This window comes from Pipistrellus kuhlii, unplaced genomic scaffold (assembly GCF_014108245.1).
Source record: "Pipistrellus kuhlii isolate mPipKuh1 unplaced genomic scaffold, mPipKuh1.p scaffold_m20_p_3, whole genome shotgun sequence".
Classification (NCBI taxonomy): Eukaryota; Metazoa; Chordata; class Mammalia; order Chiroptera; family Vespertilionidae; genus Pipistrellus; species Pipistrellus kuhlii.
In genome coordinates, this window is record NW_023425529.1 from 177,856,005 (window position 1) to 177,880,193 (window position 24,189).

General features: G+C 42.9%; 1 protein-coding gene across 2 annotated transcripts in view; it reads left to right on the forward strand.

Moving 5' to 3' along the window:
* The window catches only part of SLC7A2 (solute carrier family 7 member 2), a 57,083-nt gene that overhangs the window by 16,184 nt on the left and 16,710 nt on the right, over positions 1–24,189 (forward strand). For both annotated transcript variants that reach the window (XM_036456518.2, XM_036456519.2), the window contains 2 exons: positions 18,856–19,246; positions 20,317–20,472. In XM_036456518.2, the coding sequence (XP_036312411.1) occupies positions 18,871–19,246; positions 20,317–20,472 (532 nt within the window). In that variant the 5' untranslated portion in view covers positions 18,856–18,870. Of the gene's footprint in view, positions 1–18,855; positions 19,247–20,316; positions 20,473–24,189 lie in introns of those variants that run through there.

The following is a 24,189-nucleotide window of genomic DNA, read 5'->3' on the forward strand; positions in this document are numbered from 1 at the left end:
AGCCACATGCGGCTCTTTGGCCCCTTGAGTTTTTAGCAAAGGCCAGCTTAGGAGGACCCTAATTAAGTTAATAACAATGTACCTACCTATATAGTTTAAGTTTAAAAAATGTGGCTCTCCAAAGAAATTTCAATCGTCCTACTGTTGCTACTTGGCTCTCTGATGAGTTTGCCGACCACTGCCTTAGCTAACAAACCTGGCTGTAGACATTTCTGACTCATTCTGAAATGCATGTGCTCTGTTTAAAACAATGATAACCGGACACCCTCAGGAGGTGGCAGCTTCTTATAGGTAGGAACGCTCTTGAGGAGGGAGGTCTGCATGTTGTTGTGCCAATATCATACCTTTTCTGCATTTATTCCCCTTATTCTGAGTTGTTGTTTCCTCGTATAATATAGACAGAGCCCTCTTCTTACACGTCTCCATTCACACTTTTTAAGGAAGTGATCATCTCTCTCCCAAGATGCCCGCCCTCCCCTCCCGCCCCCAGCCAAGATCGAAATAAGCAAAATGTAGAAATAATAGCAGCTTGTGTTTCTAAAGCTCTTGGTGTTTGCCAGAGGCTTTCTTGCCCACGTGTTCCTTACAGCAGTTCGGTTGCACAGATGAGAAGACAGGCTCCAGCGGCTTGCCCAGCATGTGGCTGGTCACTCTCAGAGCTCATTGGCAGACTCCCAGCAGGGTTCCCTCAGGGCTCCTGCTGCATCCCTGCTTGTCCTGCCCCAATGCCTGCAATTCCTTTCATTCTTCTTCCAGTTGATGTAGTTTCCAGACCCCTCACCCTCTTCCAGTCACCCTTTACTGTCCATACGTGGTTAGCATTGAAGAGGAGGATGGTAGCTACCGCCAAGCATCCAGACATTCAGAAATGTTTGAGCGCTCTGAGTGACAGGTGCTCCGTAGGTACCTGTGACAAAGCAGTCAAATGAAATCCCTGCCCTCTTGAAGTTTACAGTCAGAGGGTTTATACTGGGGCTCACTCCCCTGCCCTACAGCCAACATCCAAGGAACCAAAGACTCGGGGTAGCAGACTCTGTGATATTAAGGAGTTCCTGTGGGAATTCACTAGGCAAACTTCAAAGGATGCAGCAAATAGACATCCGCTATCTCTGCTGGTTTCCCCCTTCTCATTCCTTCAAACAGATTCCTTCCGTGGGTTAAGAAAATACTGTTGACTTCAATTAAATTATGCCAAATTATTTGCAGGCACAAAACGAGGCCATAGAAAATTTTGGAGCAATAGAAGGGGAAGGTCTCTGATATTACCAGAGGCCATTTGAAACAAAATCTAAGCAAAACTAAAACATGAAAGGGCCACAAGGCTTTATTTGTTCTGAAATATGTTTTGAATTCCGAAATATGGGGAGAATTAAGAATACTACGTATTTGAGAACCCAAGAGATGGATAAGGAATGAACCAGACAAATTGTAAAATGAATACAGTGTTTCAGAAAACCTTGTGTTTTAGTAAAAGCAGCGAAGTCTTCAGCTTTTATGTTAAAACCTTCCTATGTTAAACTAGAGGACTGGCATATGAAATTAGTGCACTCCCCTTTCCCCCCCCAGCCTGGCCTGTGCCCTCTCACAGTACAGAAGCCCCCAACTGCCCCCTCCCCTATCCCCCCCTGCCAGCCTGGTCACCCCACACATCTTGCTATTCAGTAGTTTGTCATCCCTCACTAACCCCCCTGCTGGCCTGGTTATAGGCCTGGTTGTAGGCAGCCATCTTGTGAGGGAGTGAGGGTTAATTTGCATATTACCTCTTTATTTTATTAGAATTATTGCAGGTTTCGGTAGCTAGCAGAAGGGAGTTTTAATATATGTTAGAATTTTATTTTTATGTAAATGTATTTTTTATTGTTGACAGTAGTACAGATATCTCCCAGTTCCTTCCCCCCAACCTTGACTCCCCTCCTCCCAGCCCCCAGGATGTTAGAACTTTAATCCCGACATAAGTTATGATGCTTACCTAGTTATTTTTATTGGCCCTTTACATTTTTTTTCCTTTGCTTATATTTTAATAACGATTATACTTTTAGCCTTAAGATGGTAATGGCTTATGAATTAGAAAGGTTAAACTCTATTGGAGATGAGGTTATAAAATTCCAAAGTCTTCCAGAAATTTTTTTGGTAACATCTGGATAATGCCCTTCCAACTATCTTTCTTCAGTTGGTGTTTGGCTTCCAAGAGCCATCACTCTGCATTTTTCCTTGCTTCCGGGCTGTGTGGCAGAGGAGAAAGGGCATGGACTTTGGAGTCTCACAGCCTTGGCTCCAAATCTAGCTCCGTGATCTTGAGCAAGTTACTTAGCATCTCTGAACATCAGTTTCATCATCTGAAGGTGGGCCATTTCTGCTGAAGTGGTTGTGAGGATTAAATAAAATAATGTCTATCCAGTAACAGTAAACCATGAAAGATCCCAATTACTTCTTTCTATTTTCACATTCCATATTGATTCCTTTTTCTATTCCTTCCTCCTTCCCTCTTACCCTCCCTTCCTCCCTCCCTCCCTTCCTTCCCTTCTACCCCCTTCAAATTCAAAACTAAAAGAGCAGCATCCTGCAACTCTTCAGCATGCTATATTGAGCTGGGTGACATCATCGTTAGCTAACACTGGATTTTAACCAAGCCATTCCTTAAGGCATGCTCTGGATAGAATTTCATCTCCGTTTAGGGTGTGTACTTCACAACTGGACTATTCATTGGCAGAAAACTGCCTGCGCTTTGCTTTCTGGGATGTGGCTGGTTAACACTTTGCTCCTCAGAGCACTCGTTCTGTGTCCTCAGTCCCACGCTCACCGTGGGACTCTGAGCTCTGAAAGAAATGTGAACTTGATGAGGATCTCGTTAGATGGTGCACACCAATCAGAGCCTTCACTAGCTGTAACAGAAATGGACCATTTCGGGGGAGGAGGGGTGTTGTGTTTTGTGGGTTTCTTTTTTGTTTTGTTTTTTTAATTATGAGACTTTATGACATTGCTCCTAAAAGGCTGCTGCCCATATTAGATCTTAGGATGGAGAGTCAGACAGTCTTGAGTTTGGATCCTGACTTGGGTATATACTAGGTAGAATTGATATTTAACCTCTCATAGCTTTGGCTTTCTGGTCTGTATACCAGAGATTGTAGTAGCACCCGCCTCCTAGGGTTGATGGGCAGTTTCATTGATTAATGTCAGTTCTCAGGAGTGGCAGCAGCAGTAAGAGCCATTGTGGTGAGAGTGTATTTGTGCAGATTTTATGAGCATGTCTCATTCTAGGAACTTACCAGAACTCTCCTCAAATGTTACACTGACGGTTGCATTCTCTGTGAGCCGTGCCAGTGGCAGTCTCTCTCTCTCTTCTTTTATATTCCTGCTGCCATCCTCTCTTCCCAGGGTGCACGCACGTGGCCTGTCTCTGAACGCTGGTCCTCCAGCTCTGGTCCTCCCGCTCAGCCTCCCCGGAGGATGGGGCTTCCCGGGCTCTCCTGCCTCTGCTTTGTATGCCCTGGGCTGCGGCCTCTCTCCAGCCTCTGGCAGCAGGTCTCTCGTTAGCTGAGGAGGAAAACCCCAGGCAGAGCCTTGAAGGAAGGCCGGGTCTCTCCCGGTGTCAGAGTGATGCATCGCCAGCATGCAGCCAGTCGCACAAGGAGGAAAGCAAGCCCAAATGGGAAGGCCAGTTTCTTAAATGCTTTTGTTTCCCAGTTGGAAGTTTTCTGTCCAGCAATTTCCTCGGGAGGAGAACTCCCAAGGGAAATCGTGTTTGGCAGGTTCTTTGAACTGAGGTTGCAGAGTATCATGGAGACTGTACACTGATGACAAGAGCAGCTGCACAGCCTCTTGGGCAAGAGGAGGACAAGGTCACAGGCGATACTTGGGGCCTTAGGGACTAAGACCCTTGCCGGCCACAGCGACGCTGGGCTGAGCGTGTGTCCTCGGACCCCAATAAGCTGTGCCCCCCTAGAAAGTGGCCGAGAGGAGACCCTGCCCAGGACTCTTACTGTATCTTATCACACATTCTCAGACAACATCATAAAAAAGGACTGTTTGTCCTCAGTACCTGCATTGGTTTTTACCTGGGCATATACATAACTGCTCAAAATAGTCTAGGACAGTGGTCGGCAAATTGCGGCTCGCGAGTTCCAGTCAAGGGCACATACCCTTAGCGGGTGTGCAGGAGGCAGCCGGCCAATGATTCTCTCTCATCATCAATGTTTCTGCCTCTCTCTCTTCCTCTCCCTTCCTCTCTGAAATCAATAAAAATATATTAAAATATATATATTTTTAAAAATCATAGTATGGGCCTGGCAACCCATTTTGTTCTAAATCTTATTTCTGTGTATCTATATACAAGTCCTTTACATAAAGAGTGAGTGGCTTCTCTACATGGATTTTTTTTAATTATTTATTTATTTATTTTTTAAGTATTTTATTGACTTTTTTACAGAGAGGAAGAGAGAGAGATAGAGAGTTAGAAACGTCGATGAGAGAGAATCATCGACCAGCTGCCTCTTGCACCCCCCCCACCCCCCACTGGGGATGTGCCCGCAACCAAGGTATGTGCCCTTGACCAGAATCGAACCCGGGACCTTTCAGTCCGCAGGCCAACGCTCTATCCACTGAGCCAACCCGGTGCCGGCTCTACATGGATTCTTTTTGGTGTTCTAAGACATGAATGTTGAACACCTAGATGTGAGCACTGTAGGAATGACAAGTCCTGAGGGAGGCACAGGTTGCATCTGGAAGGATGCGTTTGTGCGAGTTCTAGTAATAGACTAGCAGCCACGGCCATCCACTGAGGGCCTGCTTTGACCTTCGTAGCAACCTTATGAGAACCCCTTCATGTCAGCAGGGAGAAAGGGGGGCTGAGAGGTAAACTCTGCCTGCTTCCACCAACTCTAGGATCCAATGACTGTGGGTGGTCATGTTATCACACCTGACACTCATTAGAGCTTTCTTAAAGGTGTTTATTTCTTTTTGATGCCAGGAAGGTGAGAATAATTGTTTATTCTCTTTCCCCCTTTAATCTCCCAATCTCAGGAATGAGCAAAATAATTGGCGGAAGTATTTATACACACTGTGTGTATAAGTACTTTCACATCTAAGGCTGGTGTTTTTGCTCGCTTGGTGGCAGGGGAGAAGACAGAGCCACGGTATGCCATCGGGAACAAGTTCTTGACACTCGGGGTTTGTTCTCTGTGCTCCCATGTGCATGCTGATGCCCTTTGACTTTTAGAGGTGGAGAAATTACCAGAAATGATTGACCAGGCAACAGTCAAGGACGACGCAGATCTAGACTCTCTTCCTGTGTCCAGATAAAGTGGTCATCTACAAGGGAGCCATTCCCCACAGGCTTTCCCTGTAATTTTGCTACATTTGCGTTATGAAACGTGGGCTTTCAGCCCGCCAGAGAAGTTTGCCTTGACTTTTTAAGTAGAAAAACACCTTTCCCTGGATATTGTATAGGTGCTGGGCTCTTGATCTGCCGCACTAAAAAGGTTATTTCAGTTTAAGTATTTCTCTGAAGAAAAGGAACATGTGTAGAAATCTTCACACACAAAAAATTAAACACTCTCTAGAATATGAAACAAGAAAGGGGTCCCAAATCATAGCTGGAATTAGTATTTGTTGCATTTTCTCCTGATCCCTCAATAAATTATCTTTACACTCCCAGAAAGATGCCCTTGGCCTGGCCAGTGTGGCTTAGTTGGTTGAGCGTCCTCCTGTGCACCAAGGGGTCGCTGGTTCGATTCCCAGACAGGGAGCACATGCCTGGGTTGTGGGCTCAGTCCCTAGTAGGGAGTGTGTAGGAGGCAACGGGTGGATGTTTCTCTCTCTCATGCATGTGTCTCTCCCTCTCTCTTCCTCTCTCTCTAATATCAGTAAAAACACTTTTTTTTAAAGAGATGTCCTAGAAAAGGACTCAATACAGATTCAGGGTCAGAGGTAAGCACTGTCAGAGTGGCAAGTCCTGAGGGAGGCACAGGTTGAGTCTGGAATGAGGGGCTTTTAATGGGACAATGAGCTCTCTCCCTTGCAGTTACCACGGTAGAATTGTGCGTGCTTCCTTAGTGTTTGGATGTGTGTGAGCTTACGCGCAGAGGTCATGCCCAAGTCCATGGTGCCAGAGCCACAGATGATGAAACGCTGTTTTGCTGGCTGCAAACAAGGATGTTCCCGCAGGCGGGTTGTTGAAACCCTCCTGTGAAAGACTGTTAAACAAACGTGATCTTTGTTGATGCAAGATGAATGCAATGCGGAGGCTGGGTCATGAGAGTTTAGGGGGCTCAAAGAATCTGCCCAAGTTATACCTTTTGGTAATATTCATAGGATGGTTGTCCCTTGGTAACAAGAAAATCATTTGCTTATACCCTAGAACAGTGATCGTCAAACTTATTAGTCAACAGAGCTAAATATCAACAGTTCAACGATTGACATTTCTTTGGAAAGCCAAATTTTTTAAACTTAAATTTCTTCTAATGCCAATTCTTCAATATAGACTCAACTAGGCTGTCTATGGAAGAGACACACTCAAGGAGTCGCATGTGGCTCTTGAGCCGCAGTTTGCCGACCACGGCCCTAGAATGTTCTGCACTGAGCAGCTGGCAGACTCAGACTGTGGACCCTTGATTTTTAAAAAGCAGACTTCTAAATGCTTAAAGGAGATATAGATCTAACTTCATGGACTATTGGGAAAGAAGTGAAGACAAATGCAGGCAAAATCCTAGTGGACTGCTCCGCGTGAGGAACGAGATGGGCAGATACGACAGCTCGTGGCCACCACGGGGGTTCATTGGAAGTGCTCAGACTTAAAAGACGGGAGAGGAGAGTAAGTCGTGCAAATCTGTGACAAATAGGAAAGGGATGTTTGAGTTGAATCTTTAGGAACCTTAGGGAGGAGAAAGCAAAGGGGGAACCCGGTGTGATAGCCACCGGTGGCTGAGGGAAGGCAGAGCGGCTAACTCCCTAGTTTGCTTTTGTCATTACTAGAAGGTGGCCGTCTCACTAGAGGACACAACACACAACAGAAAGGGGACCTGAAGCTGCTTTACCCTCGTTCACAGTCTCAGGCCCGGATGAAGGCTGTCTCTCAACATGAAGTTGTAGATCTGAGTCTGGAGTAACCACCTTGGAGGTAGTCCTGGTGATGTCCTGAGGTGCAGACAGGAGAAAGGAAGGGCTGAAACTGGTTTGGTTCAGTGGATAGAGCATCAGCCTGCGGACTGAAAGGTTCCAGGTTCGATTCCCGTCAAGGGCATGTACCTTGGTTGCGGGTACATCCCCAGTGGGGTGTGTGCAGGAGGCAGCTGATCGATGTTTCTCTCTCATCGATGTTTCTAGCTCTCTATCTCTCTCCCTTCCTCTCTATAAAAAATAAATAAAATATATATTTTTAAAAATTAAAAAAAAAAGGAAGGAGGCCGATGGAGATCATAGAAACCACCCATCAGGGAGCTGGACACGGTTTACCAGCCAAACACTAGCCATGGGAAGTAGTTGGAAAAGAAGTGACCAGTTCCCAAAACGCATGTGTTCAGCAAGAACAAGTTATGCCTTGCAAACTCCACTCCATCTTTTCCCATGCTTATTAGATAGGTGAATTTGGGAAGTTGAAACATAACGTGTGAGGATTCTGGCAGCGCATTTAACAGCATGCGTTAGGATAACCTTGGGACAGGCTGGAGAGAAAGGTGGGTTTCCCGTTGGCTGCATGATGTGCCCAGAGTGTTGATTAACGGGTCGATACCAGCTTGGAGAGATGGTCTTGGTGGCTTGCCATGGTGCTCTGTCCTTGACCCTGTGATGTGTAGGCATGTTTATCATTTATTTACCAGGATTGAGATAGAAGACATGCTTATTACATTGACAACGACAAAAGGACAGGTAGGATGCTGAATACATTGCCTGGTTGATGGACTCATGGTTACACATAATCCCAAATACCAGTCATGTGAGGCGTAAAATTCTGGATTTAGGATTAAACAGAGAAGCTCTTGACTATGAAACAAGAAAGCAGAGAGCTGCTGGGAGCTCTCTAGGCAAGGAGGAGGGGGGACTTTCCAGGAAGAAGGAGCAACTATGCAGAAAGCCTGGAGGCAGTAAGAGGCTGGGAGTTCAGAGCAAGTTCAGAAGAAACAGGGGAGCTGGAGGGCGTGAGCAGGAGGCTGAAGACGGGCGGAGAGAGCCAGGAGCCGGCCAGCTAAGCTCTGTGCACGGTGCTGAGGTGGATGGTGGCGTCTTTAAAAATAACACAGCCCTCGTTCATCTGGCTCAGTGGACAGTGCATCGGCCTGTGCACTGAAGAGTCCAATGTTCTATCCGGGTCAAGGGCACACGCCTTCACTGTGGGCTCCATCCCCAGGGAGTGTGCAGGAGGCAGCCAATCAATGATTTTCCTTCATCATTGATGTTTCTCTCTCTTTCCCTTCTCTTCTAAAATCAATAAAAATAAATATTTTAAAAGGCAAAAAGAATAAATAGGAATATGCAGAACTGGAGAAAGAGAATAAGCAAATTAGACTCTGTGTTTGCATGACCACATCTGAAATGCTTTGGCTTGTTGGGGGGTGTCATTTAAAGGTGGGGGTTTTCAAAATGTGCTTCTTGCACTTGGAATGAATGTATCGGTCAGAAAGGGAAGAAGCCAGGGGATGGTAGCTGTTTGAATGAGGACCTTTCCGCCTTTGCTCTTAGGGCAGAAGGAGGCCAGTGGGTGGGAGTGATAGGTTGCCTCTGGCAGGGGCAGGGCTTGTGGCCCCGGAAGCTGCAGGATCTCAGAGGATGCCTTGAGAACTTGGCCTGCCATTACCCATGGGGGCGGCCTCCTGTCAGAGAGGAAGGGGATTCTGCAGCGAAGGCAGGATGGGGAACGTCCTCCAAGATCTCCCACGAGGTGTACGCACCAGGGTTTCCTGAACGAGGTTAAGGTGTCTAAACATGCCCTTCACCGTTATACAGTAAGAGCATTCCGAAGGCTTTCACATCGAGTGCCACTGGGGGGCTATTAAACGATGGAATCCACTGGGAAGTCTCTGTGATGCAATGTTGGATGTCGGGGACATCACAACTAAACTGTGATCTTCGCAGCATCGCAGACAGGCACGTGCTCTCCGAGGCCGCGGATGGGCAGGGAGTATCTTACTCTCACGTCGTGGGTACCAGGGTCTCTTTTCTTCCCCCGATGTCCTTCCAGCCGCCCCTGCTGGCCTGGTTCTGTCCGCCTTGTATCCGGGGATCGGTTGCCAGTCATTTACGCTAAGCCAAATAAATCCTACTTGGAAGTGGTGGTATGTAAACGTGTGCATTCTGTCTCACACCAACTGAGCAGCTTTACCTTCTGGAAGGCAGGGAAGCCGGAGACACAGCGCACGGGAAAGTGTTAATCCTCCCCTCGTGACTCAAGACCCAGACAACCCGCCCGCTGACAGGAGTATATTTAAAAGGGATTTCAAGCCTCTCCTCTCCAGTTTGGCTCAGTGGGTAGAGTGTCAGTCAGCCTGCGGTTTGATTCCGGTCAAGGGCACATGCGGGGTTGTGGGCTCCATCTCCAGGAAGCAGCGTGCAGGAGGCAGCCTGTCCATAATTCTCTCTCATCCTGGATGTTTCTATCTCTCTCTCCCTCTCCCTTCCTCTCTGAAATCAATTAAAAATATTTTAAATATTATATTAAAAATAATTTAAGGGGGCTTTTCCCCCTCCCTACTTAGGAGTCCATTCTGTGGGACTCTGTCCCTCTCCCCATGTGGGAGTCTGTACTTGTTCTTCAATGAGTTCCCACCTTTGCTATAAAATAATAATAATAATAATAATAATAATAATAATTTAAGAATAATAACAAAAAGGACTTCCGTGTTTCCTGTATCTCTGGAAGGAGATCCAGTTCATATTCCACACCAGCACTTCGCAAAGCCTTTCCTCTCTGCCCCCTTCTCTGGGCCAGATGGATCCTGACCCTCCGGCTTTCCTTCCTTCCCGACCGTCACATTCATCAGCCTGGCTTCGGCTCCGCTGGTTCTGAGTGGGCGGTGTGTGTTTTTTCTTCCCGGAATCACAGGAATCAGGAATTGACAGAAAAGGCAAGAAAGTCCCTTTCTGCTCCCCCCTCGGGGGCTCAGAAGGCCTGGGAGCCGGGCAGGACCAGCTCAGCACACCCTGTCCCCCGCGTGGGTGTGAGAAGGCGCGTGTCGTGGGGAAGAAGGTGGGTAATTGGACTGCGGTATTCACGCGGGTAACAGCAGAACAGAAGGTGAGGAAGGGAGGCCGAGGCCAGAGGCCAGAGGGGCTGGTTCTGGAACCAGGCGAAGGGTTCCAGTTGGTGGGCGTTGGCAGGAGGTGGATTGGATCCGCATGTGAATAAAAAGATCCCAAACTCCACTCATTCATCATGTTCCCTAATTCCGTTATTTGGGAGTATGCTGAGGTCTGTAGACATGTACAAGCAGGATGTAAAATCAAGGACACGGAACCGTTAGGCCATAATAATTCATTGACAAATCGCTGCCCAGCCTGGATTCAAATGCTTGCTTCCTGCCCCAGGCATCCCTTCGAGTTAAGGGCGGGAAGTAGGGCTGTTTCCTGGCGGGCTGGGGTCAGAGCCCAGGACCCCGCCTTTCTCTCCTCGGGTCTGAGCGCTGATTGCTTCCAAGATCAGAGGAAACGGCTCTTGGAGTGTGAGAATGAAGGGAGTTTATCTTCTTGTGACATTCTTGTTTTAGGCTCCAGGCGTACCTCAGCTGTCTTGTAGCACAGAACATTGTAAAAGTTTTAGAGGCAAGTTATTGTTTTATTTCTGGGTAACAAAGATTAAAGATAAGTGTTTTTAAAAAGAAGTTTGAGAAACTGAGTAGTAGATAAATGTGTGTGTGTGTGTGTGTGTGTGTGTATGATATTTTTAACTTTCTGCTTAAGGAATGTTTTGCAAGCCTTCATACTTTTCATTTTTATAAATTGTATTCCTTGTAGAGACCACTCTTTACACATTATTTGTTTAGAAATGTCTTATTGATCAATGATTACCAAGTAGCCTTTTAGAAAAGTATGAAATAGTTTGAACTTTACATTGTATAGGAACATAGCTGTTACTACTCAAAATTAAAAATGAAAATAGTTGTTTCCAAGAACTTATAATTAAGATTTTGCAGATACATATGATTATGTTAATGATTTGCCACTTTTTTTTTAAAAAAAGGAAATAACCTCAGATGTTATTAAATTAGTAAAAAAAAAAATTCAGGATCTTTTTCCAAGAAAGGATTCTCCCCCCCACCCCCAAATAAAGTAAGAAAGAGAAAAAGCAACAGATTTTAAGAAGTGGCTGATTATATAAACTGTCAGAATTTCAAAGTGAGTCTTAATGAGTAATGATATTTAGTTATTAGAAAAAATCAATTGGTTTTCTTATTTATATTCTTTGCTGTGAAGACTAGTTAAGTAGCATTCAGCCTTTTTAGTTATTTTATGATTTCAGAGAGGAAGGAAGAGGAGGAGAGAGAGATAGAAACATCAGTGAAGAGAGAGAATCATTGATCGGCTGCCTCCTGCTAGCCCCACACTGGGGATTGAGCCTGCAACCTGGGCATGTGCCCTTGACTGGAATTGAACCTGGGATCCTTCCGTCTGCAGGCTGACATTCCATCCCCTAAGTCAAACCAGCTAGGGCCATACAGCCTTTTTTAAAAATGAATTCTGGCCGAAACCGGTTTGGCTCAATGGATAGAGCGTTGGTTTGGGGACTGAAGGGACCCGGGTTCGATTCTGGTCAAGGGCGTGAACCTTGGTTGCGGGCATATCCCCAGTAGGGGGTGTACAAGAGGCAGCTGATCGATGACTCTCTCTCTCATCGATGTTTCTAACTCTCTATCTCTCTCCCTTCCTCTCTGTACAAAATCAACAAAATATATTAAAAACAAACAAACAAACAAAAAAAACAAACGAATTCTGGAGTGAAAGAATGGGCAAGGACTCCGGCTCTGCCCAGGATGACCTCTCTGCCGCCCCAACCCCAGGCCCCAGTCTGAGCAGGTGACCCTCCCGTACATCCGCGTAGGACCCTTACCTTCCCCTTCCCTTTCCCCTCCCCCTTCTTCTCCTTTCCCTTTCCCTTGCCCATCCCCTCCCTTCCCTTCCCTGCAGCATATTACAGGGGATGGCCTAGTTGTACTTGTTTTGCCTGTATTCCCCTTCCCACCACCCCACTCCCTGACATTTTGTTTAGAAATTGCATTTAGACCATTTCACTTTTCCTTTTCAAAATTTTTGAAGCTTGATCTTTTAGAGAAATTGACAATTCATTAGGTAATTGATAGTAATTAATATGCCCTAACTACAATTTCTCCCAACTTTAAAGGTTGGAGATCAGATTTTTTTCTTAATTTTTCTAAAAATATTACAAAAGCAGAACACACATGGGACGAGAATGTCAGGCCTCGGTTTTAGGGACCTCATCATTTCAAGTCCTTTTGATTTTTAACATTCTTAGTTCACGTCGCCTAAACCTAACATTTAGTGGCTCTGAATGGCGGTGTGAAGAACCGGCACTGTTTTTGTTGCTTTCTCTGAGCGCACAATAGAGATGTTTCATTCGACTCCAACAGGAACTTTCAAATCTCTCTCCGCCAATAGCAGTGTTTCCGCAAACGGCCAAGATGCTAATGATGTAAGTTCTGGCAATACATTGTTTCTGTGTTTTAAGAAGTAACAAATCAGAACGTGCTTTTCAAAACGGAAAATATGGTCTTTTATAGAAATGTCTTTTCTGCCAAACCATAAAACATAAGTACACTTCGGTATGCGATCCATCTAAATGTCTTAAACTTGGACTAAGAGTGAATGTGAATTCTTGTCGAATTCCTTCCCTGCCGCAGTTTGAAGGAGGAATTTTGCCTAGCATCGAGACAGAAGTGGTTTCGTCTAACAGTGAGTGAAACCAGGTTCCTTTGAGGAGGGGTGTGAGGTGGTACATTGAGGCGGTGCTTCGGCTCTAACGAAAAACGCATGATTAGAGGGAACCAGTGTTCGAAAGTATTTCTCAGTTCTTTGCTCTTGGACAAAAAGAGCTTTCTTGGACTTTTAACATGCCTCCTCGTCCATGAGCATACTTGTAGAATTTTTTAATTTGGAGACCAGCTACTAATCCAGAAGTAAGTTTAAAATAAATAAATAAATAAACAAACAAACAAACAAATAAATAAATAAATCCTTCCTGAGGATTGGCTATAATTCAACAGGGACCTGGGATCCCCCAGGTCACCTGGATTTCGATTGGCTCTAATTTTCCGATGGTCTTAGGCTTTACAACAGCGGTTCTCAGGGACACCTAAGACCATCGGGAAACACATTTCTATGCCACTGAGCGCCTCATCAGACTCCTGAGCCAGAGTAAAAATCCAGGACTGACGTGTGACTGCAGTTTGCAGATTTGGAAAGATTCCTGAAGTCTGCTCTGTGATGTTGTCATATCACCAGGGCTGGGGGTTTACTTGACCAGCAATTCTGTGCTGTCACATTTACAGCCTGGATTGAAGGAGGTTGGGAAGGAGGGGCTGAGGAAGGAATTGAGCTTTGGGGCAAGAATTAAAGGGGGCTCCAGCAAGGAGTTAGGTTTCTTGAAACTGTTTAGAGGGGGGATGCCGAAGACACGCCTTGTATCATCAGGCTTGTTAGAATCATTCGGAGATGTTTGCCGCAGTCTATTACAGATCCCTCCGGCCTGCCCTTGGCTAATTACATTCCAGATCTAGGCTGAATATTTTTCTCCTCAATAGAGAGACCACTGTCTTAGCAATAAGTAAGATAATTGTTTATTGAAGAAAGTTATACATCTGTTCCACCGATCACCAGTCACTTGTCACCCCATAGGAATATGTTTTCTTTTTTTAAATTTAATAAACTTTATTGTTCAGATATTACAATTGTTTCTTCTTTTTCCCCTTATAACTCCCCTCCACCCGGTTCCCATCCCACCCTCTGCCCTTACTTTCCCCCTACTGTCCTCATCCAAAGGTGTACGATTTTTGTCCAGTCTTTTTCTGCACCCCCATACCCTTTTCCCCTGAGAAGTATCAGACCACTCCCTTTCTATGCCCCTGATTCTATTATATTCACCAGTTTATTCTGTTCCTCAGATTGTTAATTTACTTGATTTTTAGGTTCCCTTGTTGATAGATATGTATTTGTTGTTCATAATTTTTATCTTTACTTTTTTCTTCTTCCTCTTCTTAAAGAATACCTTTCAGCATTTCATATAATATTGGTTTGATGGTGATGAACTCCTTTAGCTTTTTCTTATCATCTGTGAAGCTCTTTATCTGACCTTCCATCCTGAATGATAATTTTGCTGGGTAGAGTAATCTTGGTTGTAGGGTCTTACTATTCATCACTTTGAATATTTCTTGCCACTCCCATCTGGCCTGCATAGTTTCTGTTGAGAAATCAGCTGACAATCGTATGGGTACCTATTTGAAGACATAATGATTGAAAACTTCCCCCACCTAGTGAAAGAAATAGACTTACAAGTCCAGGAAGTGCACAGAACCCCAAACAAAAGGAATCCAAAGAGGACCACACCAAGACACATCATAATTAAAATGCCAAGGGCAAAAGACAAAGAGAATCTTGAAAGCAGCAAGAGAAAATCAGTTAATTACCTACAAGGGAATAGTCATAGGAATGTTGATTTGAATTTTACATTCTAAGGCTACGGCTGTGGGTCTGAATGTTACGGAGACCTCTGCATGCATGTAGGTTTCCTGTTAAATACCAGTCCTTGGTCACAGAAGCAGTAGCTGGCAGAGCTCTTAGAAAAACAAAGTCTGGACTCTCCGGGCCAATAGAACCGTCTTAGAAACCCCTGCGTCTTCTCCCATGTGTGCTGTTGATGAGGCAGTGCACCCGCAGAGTCAAAGGCTAAGTATGAGTGGAATTCTCTTCAGCATGGAAAGAACCTTGTAGAAGTGGGACTGATGTCATCACCATTTCACACAAGGAGCATGTCTTTTAAAAAGGTTTTAAAGGGAGAGTCATTCAACTTTTAAAATAGGTAAATGTCAAATTGTACCACTCAGATTCATCCCAAATACCCTATTTTTTCATTCTTCTGTTGCTATCGTACACTCATCGGTCAGTCCGTCTCCACAAAAGCAAAAGCACAGGATTTATTTTTCTTTATTGACCAAACAGTGTCTGTTACACCTGCTAGGACTTAACAAATGTTTAGTTAACAATGACACATCAAATTGACCCAGGATGTTTTATGTTGTGTTTCTCCCATCCCATTATATTTCTACGAAATTGATATTGCGCCAGGGCTCCTGCAATCAGTATTTTGTCAGCTGTGCATAGCTGAGAGTGTTTGCAGAGCGCGCTGCGTAACCTGTCAGTTCTGAGAAGAGTTCTTGACGTGTGCTTTCCTGTTACTTAAAAGCTAATGGAAGCTTAGCAAACGCAGCTTTATCTCATTTTCTGAGGGCAACATGGAAAACGGCCCAAAATACTTTCCAGCAATCAGATCCTGTCTGATTAAAGTGGTGCACTTCTATAAAGAGCAGCTCTGCCTTCTGTGTAATGCAGAGTGAATTAAACTCACTTTTATATCGATGAGATGACAGGAATGGGTTCATTTTGGGTAACCGTTGACAATAAAAGTTTTCACTACTTTTGACATTTTCAGAGGTTTGTTTATTGGTTGGCTTGCTTATTCCCTTTCATGTTTTACACTGTTTATTTTGTGTGTGTAGAAGGGAGGGGGGGGATAAAAGAAATTTCACAAAGAACGGTATGACAGTAGTATCAGAAAAAAAGGGATTTAAAAAAAAAGAAAAGAAAACTTATTCACAGTCCTATCGCACTCCAAAATTTTTTATTTGTCCCTTCTTTATTCCAGAGTCTTTCCTTAAATAGTCAACATTATAGAACGTGTGTCTTTTCCTAAAAACTGAGGTTAAGTGCTTTATCAACTGTGTTTTCTCTAAAGACAAACATGTATCCCTCGTTTTGTTTATCAGCTGTTTCCTAAAGTTGTATATGACATGTCCCGCTTTCACATGATCTTAAATCATTACAAAATTCAGTAAATATTCCTGAGCTTTTTAAAAATTGGTAGTTGTCCCTAAATCTTGAATAAAAACATTTGAATGTTAGAGAAGGTCAGCATTTAGTAATACCCTCAGTTCTCCACAGCTTCACCCCCCATTCACATACACACATACCTTAGTTGACCTCTATTTACTTCAATATTTTACTTAATTAAAAAAAACATATATATATATATATATATATGAGAGAGAGAGAGAGAGAGAGAGAGAGAGAGAGAGAGAGAGAGAGAGAGAAAGAAAGTTAAGAGAGAAAGGGAGATGAAGAGAGAGAAACATCAATGATGAGAGAGAATCATTGATTGGCTGCCTTCTGCACACCCTGTACTGGGGGTTGAACTCACAACCTAGGCCTGTGCCCTGACCAAGAATAAAACCGTGACCTCCTGGTTCATAGGTTGATGCTCAACCACTGAGCCAGGCTGGCTGGGCAGTGCATTTTGACTTCTTGATTCTTTTTTAACCAGTACACTTTCCTACCTCATCTTCTATATGTATTAGAAATAGCTTGTCAAGGGTTAGTTGTAGAAATTAATACACATTTGATTTATAGAAGTATTGATACTCTTTGACTTTGGAAGCCAGAATATTGACAAAATTGGAGATGGCATTCGTCTGTATTTCCAAATTCTCTACCAAGTATTTGTGAAGTGCCATGCTTGGCATTCTGTCAGGATGTGTGGAAGATGCTGATGTGCGAACTTTATTGTTACTGTAAGGAACTTTTCACTCCCCCTTGTTTTTCTTTAGGATTTTTCTCTATATTCTTTGAGCTGCTTTCAATATCAAAGACTTGTGTCGATACAATGATGTGTGAATAATGTTTAGCTAGGTAGTGCTCGCTTCGGCAGCACATATACTAAAATTGGAATGTTTAGCTAGGTAGCTTTATCTACTAGGTTTCTTATGAAATTGGATTATTCATATCCCAAACATCTCTTATGAGCAACTAGTCATTTAGATTTAGTATAGAAAGTTTATCTTATTGTATTTATTATTTTTAAATAAAATAATTTTTAACAATAGAGTTGTTTTAAACAGAGATTAAGGTTGAGAACTCTTTAAATGTTTATTTTCTAGGATAAAAAACCTCTTAAGTTCTTTGGAGAAGATTACTCATGAGCTAAGGTTATTGATAATGAATGTCATGAGATTGAAGGGGTTGGCATTCGACCTGTAGTTCAGTACAAGTGGCAAACTTGAATTTGAACTTCCAAAAATAAATACAGTTGATTTTATGCACCAATATAAGCTGCATATATTATTATATTCCCTATTCCTTAGTTATTTCCTAGTCTGCTGAGTTATATGTCTCTGTAGACAAGGCCATTTAGAGCTTTTTAATTTTTATACTTCTCTTGCACATAAATTGTACATATTCGTTGGAGATGAATTAGAAATACACATTAGGAATATAATGAATATTATATGAAATACACAGAAGTAAAACTTAGCCCACCACCCAAGGATCACTAATGTAAATATTTGGGTAGAGTTTGCTTTACTAGTAGCCTTTTTGCTGTAATAGGTGCATTTTTTTTTTCCTTACCAATACTTTGGGTAAGAATCCATACTTTGTTCTATAAGCTGATAATATTTTTTTCAGTGCTGGGTTTTTTGGGCCTGTTTGGGATGAGGATGGGTAGGAGGTATGGAATGAGACTTGCTATCTACTTTATTCCTTGCATTTCAAAAGAACACATACAACTTTGGGTTAGTGTGTTTATTTAGAAATCTCAAGTAACTATAAATAAGAATGTGTATTTCACTACAAATTCATACGTAAAGCAAAGTAGGATAGCAGTTTTAGTTAGAAAAATCCAAGCATGTTTTTGGAGGAAATGTTTTTTTCTTCTAATAGGTTCAAATGACTCCACATAAAAACACACAAAATGGAACAGAATGAAATGAAAACAGAGTAGCTAAAACACATATTAGAAATGCATGTTCATATCACGAAGACACATTTGCTAAAGCTGTAGGATACGTAATGACGGTGCATTTACCTGCCTTTCCCGTAGCTGGCCTGCAAGTCCCCTCAAGCTGGAGACCATATCTATGTACCACCCATTCTACCTTTACTCTTAGCATGATTCCTGGCAGATAGTAACACCTGCAAAACATGAGTTGAATGAATGACTGAAGGGAAAAAAAAAAAAAAAAAGGGGGAGAACCAAAAAGATGATGTCATTCACCCCCTTCCTTGTAGTGAAGACCAGTTAACTGTCTTACGGAAAACAGATTTATCAGCATATGTTTAAAAATTGTAGCAACAAAAATGACAAATCTTTTTTAATCACTCCGGGCTCCTATTCCTTTGCCATTGTCTCAGCCCCTTATAAAAGGGCATGTCTGAGTGAACTCTTAAGAAATTCACTGCTGTGGCTTATGAAGCCCTTCTGAGGGTTCTAGCAACAAGTCAATAGGGGAAATAATGAACAACATAAACTGATGAACAAAAACAGACCCAGAGACAGGGAAGCATCGATCAGACTGTCGGACCTCAGAGGGAAGGACCAAAGGACTTGTGTGCATGTATATAAGACTAACCAATGGTCACGGACATCAGGGGGGTGGGGGCATGCGTGGGGAGGGGTGGGGGATGGGAATGGGGGGATGAGGACAAATATGTGATACCTTGATCAATAAAGAAATTAAGAAAAAATACCACAAGTCAGCAAAAACAAAAATCCAGGTGCCATAACTGAGCTGAGAAGCTGGGCCTTGGATTGGAGGGATGATGATTCCAGACCATCCTCTAATGCCCTCTCCCCTCTCTCTCCCTCAGGTTCACCTTTTCACCATGATCCCCTGCAGAGCAGCGCTCTCTTTTGCCCGATGTCTGATCCGGAGAAAGATCGTCGTCATGGACGGCCTAGAAGATTCCAAATTAAGCCGTTGCTTATCCACCATGGACCTCATTGCCCTGGGGGTCGGGAGCACCCTCGGTGCCGGGGTGTACGTCCTGGCTGGGGAGGTGGCCAAGTCGGATTCAGGCCCCAGCATCGTCCTCTCCTTCCTCATCGCTGCCCTGGCTTCGGTGATGGCTGGCCTCTGCTACGCTGAGTTTGGGGCCCGAGTTCCCAAGACGGGGTCCGCGTATCTGTACACGTACGTCACCGTTGGAGAGCTGTGGGCCTTCATCACCGGCTGGAACCTCATTTTGTCCTATGTGATAGGTAGGTTTCCAAACATCCGTCTGATGGCGTGGCGGGTAGCATAGCTCTCCCGAGCCCGAGGCCTTAGGGCTCCCCTGTAGGTCTGAGTTGGTTAATGACCATGGTCTTGAGTGAGAATCACATGATCCCTGAGTGCCTCCTTTTTCTCATCTCTTTAGTGTCTCTCCTCCTCACTGCACAGCTGGGCGATTCTGCCTCATCTCTGAATACACCACTTAGTGGATTTATAAAACTCTTTTAAAAAAATATAGCTCTTTAGCCAAAATCGGTTCGGCTCAGTGGATAGAGCATCAGCCTGTGGACTGAAGGGTCCCAGGTTCGATTCTGGTCAAGGGCATGTACCTTGGTTGTGGGCACATCTCCAGTAGGGGGCGTGTAGGAGGCAGCTGAATTGATGTTTCTCTCTCATTGATGTTTCTAACTCTCTATCCCTCTCCCTTCCTTTCTGTAAAAAAATCAATTAAAAAAACATATATATATATATCTTTAATGCAAATAAAGATATCTGATGTATTTTAACATTTGATTACTAGGTTATAATTGTAATATTATAAAGTAACTAGAGGCCCATTGCATAAAGATTCATGCAAGAATAGGCCTTCCTTCCCCTGTCTTCGCTCACAGCCACCCAGGAAGCTGCAAATCCTGGCTCCCAGCTGCCCAGCAGCCTAAAGTCTTGGCTCTCCCAGCCGCCCAGGAGCCTGCAGTCTTAGCTTCCACCTGCAGCACTGCTTCTGTAGCTCCCTCAGTTCTCCCTTCCCCCTCCTTCCTCCATCTCCCTCATAGCAGGCATCCTGCTCCACCTGGGTGCTCCATGCCTGTGTATGCAAATTAACCCTCCATCTTTGTTGGGTTAATTTGAATACTCACTCCTGATTGGCTGATGGGCTTCACAGAGTTATGGTCAATTTGCATCTTCCTCTTTTATTAGTGTAGATTGTATGTGGGATGAAAATGGCCAGGTCAGTCTGAACTAACCCATGTGTCTCCTAGAATAGAGTAGCAATTGATGTCATGTTGATTTTCGCTCAGTGACCGTATGTTCTCTGAATGTCCTTGTGTTTTGGAAGGTACATCGAGTGTTGCAAGAGCTTGGAGTGGCACCTTTGATGAACTTCTGAACAAACAGATTGGCCAGTTTTTCAGGACATACTTCAATATCAATTATACTGGCCTTGCAGAGTATCCGGACTTCTTTGCTGTCTTCCTCATATTGCTTCTATCAGGTAAGAAAACTAGTGACATCCTCTCTACATTGAGCTATACTCATTATCCCAGCAAAATTGGGGTCTGCGTTGCCAAGAGCAGGCAGATTATTTCTACACTTAGATTATCATTCTAGATCTGTGGGCCTGGCTAGCATCCCATGTCATCTTAGGTGATAGGCATGCTTCCGAGAGACATCTGAATCGCGTTTGAGTGGTAGAAATAGCACTTGGAATGCACTAAATACTAGCTGGAAGACCATCAAATTTATAACACTCATTGGAGAGTTACAGAAATGGCAATGAAGTCTCAGTAAGGAAGAATGTATAATATTTGGCATTATTTCATCTTGTTATTTACAATTGAGGATATTTACAAGCATATGCCATTATCTATATATTGTAGGCATCTGATGGGTTCTTTTTTCAGGGGTGTTTTTTGTTTGTTTTGATTTTTTTTGTTTTTTGTTTTTTTTCCTGTTATTTTTTTGGTGTAGACATCATATAGGCAAATATACTAGCTAGTAGGATTCTTTTTGTTTTCACCAGCACTGTAGCATGGTGGTTTAGAAAGGCACAAGGAATAGGGTCCGAGTAGCCAGGTTTTTCCTCCTATTCTACCACTTAGACTTAGAGTCTTTTGAACATTGAGTGACTTCATTTTCCCATGATTCAGTTTGCTCATCCATAGATATCAGTGTCTCTCTTGTACAGGCTTCTTGCTTGGTACCTAGTAAGCACTTAGACCGAAGGCGGATTTGTTTTATAGGCATAGTTAATCCCTGCTGTCTCCTTATAGTTATTTGTTTTTAACTATTTGAATATTTTCTATTTTGATTATAATCCCTACCTGCAGTCCTGCTAAAGCCCATCAAGGATTTCACTAAGAATAAAGTCCACCTTTTTTTTTCCATTTCTTACTTGATATACACGGGTAATCAGCCCCTTGCTTTCCTAGCCAACCTTATCATCAACTCTGTTCTTCCTTGGTTGCAAACATTCTATAACAAATGTTTACTTGTAAAGTTATATATAGTCTTTAAGATAGTTTTACCTTTTAAAAGTTGGTTGTTAATGAAATGTTTTGTAAAGGGGCATGAACAAAAATGATAGATCTCTAATATTTGGCATTTTGCTCTAATATCAAGAAAAATCACTTCTTTTTTAACAGGTGATAGATTTTGTTTTGGTTTCTAAACAGCCTAGCTAACATGAAATTAGTTAGATCATATTTTATTTAGGGATGGTTTCAATGAACTTAAAGTATTCAACTGTAATCTCAAAACAATAAGAAGCATGTCGCTGTGACACAGGTAGGATCACTTAATTCCACAGCAAGACTCAGGCCTTGGCTTGTGTCTTTTGTTGAGTTCTTGGCCATCATGTCTCTACTTTAAATAGAGGCTAAGCTTACAAGCTAACATTGTTCTTAGAATCTTTGAAGATCAAAACCTCCTATTACAAATCTTTATTCGGAGTGTGATACTAAATACCTTGGCAACTGAAGCTGTTATTTCTTAAGGGCGCAAGGGAAGTGTATGCAGTATTTGGATGAGATATTTATTGCTCTCTAATCTGGAGATGGGGATCTCAGAATAGAAAGGTCACGTGGGGTATTGGGAAGCTTTCCTAGGGCATGGCAGTGGCTTTGCTGCTTTGCAGTGTATATAGTGGCATAGAGGATAGTGTGTATTTCCTAGGTGAGTAGTCGACAAACTCATTAGTCTACAGAACCAAATATCAATAGTACAACAATTGAAATTTCTTTTGAGAGCCAAATTTTTAAAACTTTTTAAAAATATATTTTATTGATTTTTTTTTTTTAGAGAGAGGGATAGAGAGAAACACTTATGAGTGAGAATCATCTATCAGCTGCCTCTTGCACACCCCCTACTGGGGATATGCCCGCAACCAACGTACATGCCCTTGACTGGAATCGAACCTGGGACCTCTCAGTGTGCAGGCCAAGGCTCTATCCACTGAACCAAACCAGTTTTGGCTAAACTTAAACTTCTAACACCACTTCAAAACAGATCCACCCAGCCTGTGGTATTTTGTGGAAAAGCCACACTCAAGGGGCCAAAGAGCCGCATGTGGCTCGCGAGCTGCAGTTTGCCGACCACTGTCCTAGATGTACAGTGGTTCCTGAGCCCCCAGGGAGTTACAGAGACATAGTTCTACTGACTATACAATTTTCCTTTATGTTGTTAATGTGGCTTCATTAGTGTACATTCTGGGAATTATAAAGGAAGAAGAATGAAATTTGGCTTCCCTCATCTCTACTTGTAGAGTTGTGCTTATGAGGTCAGGGGTGTGGAGATGAGAAAGAAGCAAGTAAACATAGGGCTAGTCCTTTCATCACAATTATTTCCTCAATAGTGAAAAATAAATTTTATTTGATTATACTTATTCATATCTATATAAGGTGGATTAAAAATATAAATATAATCATAAAATACTAAAAGAACACAAAGGTGAATGTGTGGGGGATTAGTAGTAGGGAAAAATCTATAGGTAGAAACTAAAAAGGAAAACTATATTCTAAAACATTAGTATTTAAAAATAAGCTGGGGAAAAAATGAGGTAATACACAATAGACAGAGAGGTTATAGCATTATTGTTATATAAATACATCTTATAAATCAATATGAACAAGAATAGCCTAACAGAAAAAAATGTGAGCAATTTAAAGTGAGCCAAACATTATGGAGAATATTTTGATAATATGAGCCAAAAGCCTTGTATAAAAGTACATGACCTTGCTACAGTATTAACTTTAAAAAAAAATGATTGTCAAGAAATAATTAGGAAGTATAAAAGATATTTATGTCAATACTGTTTATAGTAGTAAGAAGCTAAAGTGGCCAAGCTGTCTGTAAATAAGAGATAAAAGTGCAGTGTCTCCATATAGAGGGAGAGTATATGGCCATGAGAAATATATTTGTTGCCGAAACCGGTTTGGCTCAGTGGTAGAGCGTCGGTCTGCGGACTGAAAGGTCCCGGGTTCGATTCTGGTCAAGGGCATGTACCTTGGTTGTGGGCACATCCCCAATAGGGGGTGTGCAAGAGGCAGCTGATCGATGATTCTTTCTCATCATTGATGTTTCTGATCTCTCTTTCCCTCTTCCTTCCTCTCTGAAATCAATGAAAATACATTTTTTTAAATGTATCTGTTGACATGGAGGGGTGTGTGTGTGTGCACGCGCACACGGATTCGCGCACACGCACAAAATTGTAGTCAGGAGATTAAACTTGATTTTATTTCCTTTTATATGTTGTCTGTGTCTTCGAATTACTTGATAGAAAATTGATTACTTTTATAATCAGAATATGAAATAAAACTGTAAAGATGAGAATCAACCTAACTTATCTTTTTGGCATGACAATTAAATAATTATTTTTATATGTAGTAAATATGAGGCAGACATATGCTTGAGCTTTTACCTTCAAAATTTTGCAGCTTAATTAACCTTGGAAAGGCTTTAGATCAGCATTTTATGAAAACTAAGTTACTTTACCTCTAGCTACCCATGGGTAGCAATAGCCAAGGTGATGAGATTTGTCTGTTTCTAGGCTGGTATGGTGTCTGGTAGCTGTGAGCACATCTGCCGTCTGGTTGGTTGGATTCAGAGGTGCTGTGTCTCAGTTAGGCCAGTGAGGAAGAACTCACAACAGAAAGGGACAAATAGGACTTACATACCTATGTAAGTGTGTGGATGCTGGCGAAATAACATCCTA